This window comes from Nematolebias whitei, chromosome 11 (genome assembly GCF_014905685.2).
Source record: "Nematolebias whitei isolate Nwh7 chromosome 11, NemWhi1, whole genome shotgun sequence".
Taxonomy (NCBI): domain Eukaryota; kingdom Metazoa; phylum Chordata; class Actinopteri; order Cyprinodontiformes; family Rivulidae; genus Nematolebias; species Nematolebias whitei.
The window spans coordinates 23909361-23917756 of NC_056508.1; the positions used below are offsets into that span (position 1 = coordinate 23909361).

The following is an 8396-nucleotide window of genomic DNA, read 5'->3' on the forward strand; positions in this document are numbered from 1 at the left end:
ATATATATATATATATATATATATATATATATATGAAGGCGTTTAAAACCCTTCCCCCACTCTTGCAATATTCTAAACAATGTTTCTAAACTCTAAACACTCTAAAAGAGCACAGAATGTCATGATTTCAGCTCTCTGCCTCCGGCTGCTCTCAGCCACCTGCAAGCGCTCTAGGCCACGCCCACTTCTCTTCTGCATGGAGATCAGTTGATCAGCTGCAGCAAGAAGCTTATCCTGCAGTGTGGGCTGCACAAATGTGCAGCAGCTGCTAAATAATTTAAAATAATTCATTTTAAATAAAAATTTCATGCCGATTGAGCAGCTCATCCATCAATCAGCCAGTTGTGTGTCATGCCCAATCTTATTTTGAAAAACCGCGATAAAGCGAGTTTGCGAAAAACGACCCGCGAAGTAGCCAGGGACTACTGTATAATATTGTAATGTTTGTGCTCATAACTTACACATTTATCATTTGTTTGTTTTTGTTGTTTTCAGGTATTCGTGCTTATGAGCAGCTCGGACAACGTGCTTTTGGCCACCCTGGAAAACTGCTTGCCGCCTGCGTCATAACAGTGCACAACATTGGAGGTATTGTCATCTTTTTTCCTCTCTTGTTTTTGTTTGATCAGTCTCTTTAGAATGATTTGTTCAATTAGCTTTGTAGAGATCTAGTAGAGTGCTGTATGAATGGGTAAATGAGGACACAGATTGTAGTGTAAAGTAATTTGAGTGTCTTGAAATAAGATAGAAAGGTGCTATATAAGTACAGTCCATTTACCATTTTATTCAGACAAAAATAAAAAGCAGACTGTTTTTATTCTTTTCTTCAGCAATGTCCAGTTACCTGTTCATCGTAAAGTCTGAGCTCCCCCTGGTCATTCAGTCCTTCCTTAGTAAAACTGAAAGCACAGGGTGAGTAATAAAACAATGTTTGGCTGTAAATTCACACGCAGCATCGTCAGGTGTTTGTTTCATGCTGATGTTTCTCATCTGTGTGGCTGTTCTCAGAGAGTGGTTCTTGAATGGAAACTACCTGATCATCATTGTTAGTGCTCTTGTCATTCTTCCTCTAGCAGTCATGAGACGACTTGGTATGTTAGTACTTCTGCTTTTTCACTTTATTTTATAGTTTTCATGCTCTTCATGTACATATCATTCTCATCAGTCATTTTAGTTTAGTTTCATGTTTAGTTGCAGTCTTCCATCGGCAGCCATAAGTAAACGTGCAACGTTTTTGTTCTTGAACCTCAGGTTACCTGGGCTACACAAGTGGCTTCTCTCTCACCTGCATGGTGTTTTTCCTCATTTCTGTGAGTCAAAATGAAGAACGCAGGTGGCGGCTGATCTTTCTTTTAAATAAATATCTTTCACTAATAGACGGGTGTGCCTTTCCAGGTTATTTACAAGAAATTCAACATCCCATGTCCGCTTTCTGTCAAACCAGCCAACACAACTCCTCCTATGAGCAACTTATCTGTTCATAGTGAGACAAATGTCACCTGTGAGGCCAAACTGCTCACTATGAACTCAGAGGTAAAAATAAAACATTTATTGTGCCTAATCTGTTTTCTTACGGTCTGATATATCGTGGTTAGTGCGACAGATGCATCGCCCCAAAGTCTTCACTGGAGTGTGATAAGTAAACAGCACAGAGCGTGTTGTGGCAGCAGCAGTGTTGGGAATGGAATCAGCTTTTAATCATGTTGTCACTGATCTCTGCTCTGCTTTTAGACTGCATACACCATCCCAATCCTGGCTTTTGCTTTTGTCTGCCACCCAGAGGTGCTACCAATCTACACGGAGCTACGGAAGTAAGTCTTAACACAACTATCCATCTGTTTTGTTTTAATTTAGCACAACTGTGCAAACCTCATCATATTTATATTTTTCATTGCTTTTCCTCAGTGCCACCAAGAAGCGCATGCAGGCTGTTGCCAACATTTCCATCCTGGCCATGTTTGTCATGTACCTGCTGACGGCTATTTTCGGTTACCTCACGTTTTACAGTAAGATGCTCTGATTTTCAATGTTTTCCTGTGAATGACCCACTTTTACCGTTTACAGTTTCATGTGCTGTAAACGACATAATTCATCTGTTTCCTGCTTCTTTCTGTGCAGCTGGTGTGGAGGAAGAACTACTGCATACTTACGCTAAGGTGGACCCTCTGAATGTCCTGACCCTCAGTGTGCGTCTGTCTGTGCTGGTGGCTGTCACTCTGACAGTACCCGTGGTTCTTTTCCCGGTAAGCAATCCTATGGAAAGTTTCTCACACTGCTATATAACACACACTTTTTATATTGGCAAAAATAAACAAGAAAAGTAGAAAACATATATATATATATATATATATATATATATATATATATATATATATATATATATTTATTGTGTATCAGCGTGAACCCAATAGCTAGCACTTAGCTTAGCTTTGCAGCGTCAGAGCAAGTGTAAAGTGTAAGAACAGTAGGGGCTGCCAATAAGACAAAATGGCTTCAAATTTTGGAGCTAAGTCAAACTAACTCCAAACCAAAATAGCAAGTTTCCCAAAGTGTTGAACTATACCTTTTTATTTCTGTCGGTAGAATGGAATAATATCTCTACATGTGTCTCTCTGGCTTGAAACTCTCATATACAGCTTCTCATACTGGAGCTTTACCACTGAAACGAAAAAATATAGGCAAAAGTTAAAATCATTTCTACCGAAGCTGCATAAAGGAGAGTAAAAATAGGTATCAGTGAGATATTTGCTTTTCTTCTAACAAATTTAGTCTAAAAAATGTTCTAGTAGTTCACGTGAAAGCTCATTTATAAACCTTTATGTTACCATACTCAATGTTTAAGGCAACTTTATTGTCATTCACATCACATGCAGTACATGAGGTGGAACAAAATTGTGTACTCAAGGTCCCAGTTACACCCAAAAATAGCAAAAATATAAAGTATAAAAACAAATAGTATACAAGGATCTAAGGTACAGTATTCGCTAAACAATGATAATATCATATAATACAGTGTATTAAACAGCAGCCTGAATATGAGTCTGTTGGATGTAGATGGGTATGAATATAGCAGCTTATGGGTAAGAAATCAGCAGCATAGATAATCAGCAGCATGGATAATCACCAGCATAGATATAAAGTGTCAAATGTCCAATTAAAGTGGCATTCCAGTGATTTTCCTGGTTAGGGGTTTATGAGTCTAACAGCTTCAGGGTAGAAGCTGTAGAACCAGTTTTAACATAGTTTTATGGATATTTGCCAGCACAAAGATCAGCAGCACTTACTGTAGATATATAATGTTTCTGTAAGACTAATCATTTACTGCAAAGCTAGCAGTAATGTTCAGGTATTTAAAATAGCACTGGCATGAACCTCCATATAATTGAGACTGGAGTGACTTTTTTGTCTTGCCCCATTACTTCCAATCAGAATTAGTTTATTTCACTGTAATGAATCCAATATGTCTTGATTTATTGACTTCCATCCATCGATTATCTTTGCTGCTTTTTTCTTTCTGGCATGTGGGGGTCACTGGTGCCCACATACAGCAGTCACTGTGCGAGAGGCGGGGGACACCCTGGACAGGTCTCCAGTCCATCACAGAGACACATGGAGACAAATGAGACAAACAATCATTCACTCTCTCACTCACACCTAGAGACAATTTAGAGTTACCATTCAGACTAACATGCATGTTGTTGGTCTGTGGGAGGAAACCGGAGCACCCGGAGAAAACTTGCAAACTCATGTAGGACCTCCAGCGATGGGTTGTTTATTGCCTTCCTGTGCAAAACATGGAGTGCACGTTGCATGGAATTTGCAAGATTCCTGGCTGGGATTCAATCCAGCAACCATCTCACAGAGAGGCAGCTCTACCACCAACTGCATCACATTTGAACTTTATAATTTATAGTGGAATAAACAGAATTCATTTTTATTTTATTGTGAAATTATTAATAACATCACATCCCTCCAGAGTAAACGTACTTGCAGGTGGGTTTGTCTCGGAGCTGTAATCCATGTTGTTAATCCAAGTATGTTTAGGGACATTTAGGACATTCATTTGTCCTCTTAATGGTGCTCACCTCTTTTTGGTGGTGGTGGTGGTGGTGGGGGGGGATCTTCTAGCAAAACCTTTTGGAATTACTCTCTTTTTAGACGAGCACAGTCTTGTGCCAATTTAGAAATTCTAATATCCCTCAGTCTTCATAAGATTCTTGTTGTCTTTCAGTGGAAAAATCCAGAAGTGTGAAAAAGTCTCTTGAACACATCAGCAAACATTTTCTAAGATGTTAGCTGATCAGGAGAAAGCTGAGGCATAAAACAAGATATAGTGCATTTATTTTGATTTTAAGAATTGTACCTCACATATCGTGGGGGTTACGTTCCAGACACCCCCACGATAGATGAAAATCTGCAAAGTAGGGACGTTATATTTATTTTAGTATTTATATTTATGGCTTTATAAACCCTTCCTACACTCTTTCAATGTTCTTAACAATTTTCTAAACTCTAAATGTTCTAAAAGAGCAAGCAACAGAGAGCAGACAGATTGATGCTACGGTTACTGAACCAATCGCCGGGGTGGACTGGCCATCGGGAGCACTGGGACATTTCCTGGTGGCCTGGCCTGCTCAATGATCACCAAGGGGCTGGACTAAAGGCTCGATTCGGGTCACGCTTGATATTTTAAATAAACAATCCATGCCGCTCACTCAGGTATCCGCCTCACTGAAGCTCCCTGAGCAGTAGCGATGGGGAAAGACTGACCCCATCCCTCCTTTCTTTTTCTGAGTCCGTCTGTCACAGCAGAGCAGAGACACACAACAAGTTGCACGCCCACCTGTTGTGTGTCTCTTCCCTTCTGTGACAGACAGCTTCAGAAAGAGAAAGGAGGGGGCCCCTCGGCGAGCAGGCCAAGTCACCGGGAAATGTCCCGGTGCTCCCGATGGCCAGTCCGCCCCGCAGCACAGTGCTCTGGTTGGTCGCCTTCCATCAATCAGCCAATCAAGTGTCGTGTACAATCTTACGTTGAACACTCGCAAAAGAGTGAGTATGCGAAAGTCGAACCGCAAAGTATCAAGGTACTACTGTATTTGTAAAACAAAACAATGACCTTTTTTTTCTAATGCCCACAGATCCGCAGGGCCTTGCTTCAGATCTTCTTCCCTGATAAGCCTTTCCACTGGGCCAGACACATCATCATTGCAGTCTGTCTCGTCGTCTTTGCTGACCTGCTGGTTATACTTGTTCCTTCCATCAAAGACATCTTCGGGGTCATTGGTAGGTTTTGCTCAGGAAGACAAAAAGCAAGCTATCACTGCATGCTCTACAGTGTGAGCTCCTGTATACCGACTTGAAACCAATTCCCACCTTAAATAAACTCACTGATTTCTGTTCATTTGTAGGAGCTACATCTGCGCCCAGTCTCATTTTCATCCTTCCTGCAATCTTCTACATCCGAATTGTTCCTCAGGACCAGGAGCCTTTGAAGTCAAGACCCAAAATTCAGGTACATCTCGTTGATATTTCACACATTTATGGACTTTTAATGGTGTTTTATTGTATAAACGTTTTAATTTTAACTAATAGACGTTTGTTTCTTTCCTTCAACTCTTGCAGGCCGCATGCTTTGCTGCATTAGGATTCGTCTTCATGGTCATGAGCCTGTCATTTATCATCATTGGCTGGGCCACTGGAAAGTCTCGGGCAAGAGGACACTAGTTTGACGCTGACCGAAGAGTTACTGCAAACAGAATGTCAACCAAAACTCCCCCTGTAATCGAATTAACGCAATCTGCTGAGTTCTTGTCCAAAGTCCGTCAGTGCACGACGAAGGATAAATGTGAAGAAACTTTAGCAGCATCAAAATGAGGAAAACGTTTTGACGTGACAAAACTCCTGTAGTGTAGGGGAAAACACAGAGTACAATGTGTTTTGACTGAATGTATCTGTCCCAGCCCAAAGTAAGGATGCTGGTATGTGTCATAAATCAAATGGCAGAACAAAGATGGCTGAGAGCAGCACGACTGGAATAGAAATCCTATTTCAGAGTATGGATGAGTACATTTCTATTGAATACCTCAGTCAGTGCATTCATCCCTCCAGTATACTTCCTTAATATTTCAACAGACATTGTTATCAAACAAAAAGACTTATCAGTTCGTTCATTCTGTTACAGTTTCCTTCAATGCAAAAGACTTCAGCAAAATGTTGCTCAAATTTTTTTCAAGTTTATTCAAGTTCATCTAAATTTAAGAAGCAGCTACTGGTTTGACCAGAATGCTACTTTTGTGAAATGGAACTCAGATAATGTGATTTTTAAAGTTTTACTTTCCATTTCTCCTTACATCTGACATGACTGATGTAAAGGTGACTGTGTTCAAGGCTGAGCCTACAGGTGCCTATCAATCCGGTGCAATGTGTAGGATTTTGCTGTTGTTCATGAAGGTCGTGAAGAGACAGTTTACTGACAATCACTTGAGTCAACCCACAGAGAAGTGGTTTGCACATGAAAAACGTTTTTGTGTATTATTCTAGCTGCAAACCAAAGGTCATATTTATCATGTTACATTCAGAGAACATAAAGCATTTTTTCTATCATGTTCAGCTGTTTAGGCCAAAAAATGTAAACATCCAGTGTTGAAAAAGGCTGTTTCATCAGCAACTATTCAGTACGTTAAAAAACACACATTGATAATAATAATAAAAAAAGAGTTGTTGTTGAATAATAAAATTTGCCAAAAAACATTTCTGGGTTTTTATCAATTCTCGACGGAGTGATACTTTCAAGACACCAACAACATGGACAACAGAAGGTGTCAAAAATAACTGTCATGTGTAGATGTATAATATTAATTAATGCAGCATTTTTTCACACCATTATAACATTCTTGAAAAAAAAAATGTTTTATGAGCCCGAATAATTGTTTAAAACATCTGGCACTTGTTTAGCTGTTAGTTTAGCCCTGAGGAGGAACTCTGACCTCTTCATCCTCTGCGCTGTCCCTGACGTCATCGCTGATGAGGTAATAACTGAATGTTTATGAAGCATTCACTCCACTATGATCCATTTCTCCTCCCTTTGTTGTTCAGCATCTTTCTTGTTCCAGTTTTTGTGCTATTTCAACAAATTAAATCAAAAATGTTCAGCTCTTTCAGGACAATCCTGCTATGACTTGGTGCAACTTTAGCTTTTTGAAATATTTAGCCTTTTCTGCAGTTTTTTTTTTCTATAGAAAATTAGTTGAACTTTACATCCTTCAAATTCTTAGAACAACTTGCAACCTTTTACTGCTCCTTTCACCTTTTGTTCTGGTTCATCCTCTTTAAGCGTCCTTGTGCAAATTTAAACTTCTTTTCAGCTACTTTCAGATAATTTTGGCATTTTTTTCCAGCTGTTAGTGCTTCTGTCAGGATCTTTATGCCAACTACAACATTTTTGTCGTTCTCTAACTTCTTTCTGCTCCTTTCAGCTCACCTGTGAGTTTCAGCTTTTTCTGCTATTTCAGCTACTATTTAGCTGTTTTATGCTAATTTTAGCCTTTTCAGCTAATTCCACTTTTGTTGCACTCATTTAAACATTTTTCAGTCTAATTCAGCCAAAATGTGCCCTCTTCTTTCTGCCTTTTTTTAAGCTACTTTTCAGCTGGTTTTATGCTAATTTCAGCTTTTTTAAGGTAATTTCCACTTTTTTGTGTTCATTCTTTCATCCTAATTAGGTAAACGTGTTCTTTCTGCTTTCTTATGCTAAGCTTGTTCTACCTTTCAGCTAGCTTTTTAGCATAGCTAATTTCAGCTGTTTTCAGATAAATTCAAGCTTTTTTGCGGCAATCTCTGTTCACCCTAATTAACTTCTTTATGCTAATTTCAGCTTGTTATGCTCCTTTCAGCTTATTTCTGCTAGTTTCAGTTATTTCAGTTACTGTTTAGCTGTTAATATTAGCTTTTTCAGCTAATTCCACATTTTTTTGCACTCGTTTCAGCTTTTGTGTTCTTTCTGCATTCTCCTGCTGATTTATGCTTGTTCTACATTTTCAGCTATGCTTCAGCATGTTTTTTAGCTAATTTCAGCTGTTTTTCAGCAAGTTCTGCAATAAGCATTCACGCTGCATTTTCGCTGGAAATGCATTTTCTCTAGTTATTAATAACTTTGACAGAACTTCACTGCAAAAATGAGCAGACTGACCATTTATTGTTATTTGTCAATAAAGAATAAATAAGTTGTCTTCATGTAAAATGTCTGTCATTTAAAAACCCCTGACTGACAGCAGGAGAGCAGCACCGCCTCTGTCGCTGAAAATGGAAGTAACATCATTCATTTCTGCTGTGTGTCAGTGTGAGAGAAGAAAAGTGGGTTTAGAGAAGTGTGGTTGTCCATTTCCTGCTTTGAGCTG

The 8396-nt window shown here is 39.2% G+C and overlaps 1 protein-coding gene across 3 annotated transcripts in view; it reads left to right on the top strand.

The window, feature by feature from the left end:
* LOC119417552 (sodium-coupled neutral amino acid transporter 3) overlaps window positions 1-6748 on the top strand; it is a 122368-nt gene extending 115620 nt beyond the window's left edge. For all 3 annotated transcript variants that reach the window (XM_037684785.1, XM_037684786.1, XM_037684784.1), the window contains exons 6-16: window positions 496-588; window positions 831-912; window positions 1009-1091; window positions 1252-1310; window positions 1396-1533; window positions 1732-1811; window positions 1906-2006; window positions 2119-2243; window positions 5139-5283; window positions 5409-5512; window positions 5623-6748. In XM_037684785.1, the coding sequence (XP_037540713.1) occupies window positions 496-588; window positions 831-912; window positions 1009-1091; window positions 1252-1310; window positions 1396-1533; window positions 1732-1811; window positions 1906-2006; window positions 2119-2243; window positions 5139-5283; window positions 5409-5512; window positions 5623-5724 (1112 nt within the window). In that variant the 3' untranslated portion in view covers window positions 5725-6748. The remainder of the gene's footprint in view (window positions 1-495; window positions 589-830; window positions 913-1008; window positions 1092-1251; window positions 1311-1395; window positions 1534-1731; window positions 1812-1905; window positions 2007-2118; window positions 2244-5138; window positions 5284-5408; window positions 5513-5622) is intronic.
* The last annotated feature ends 1648 nt before the right edge of the window (window positions 6749-8396 follow it).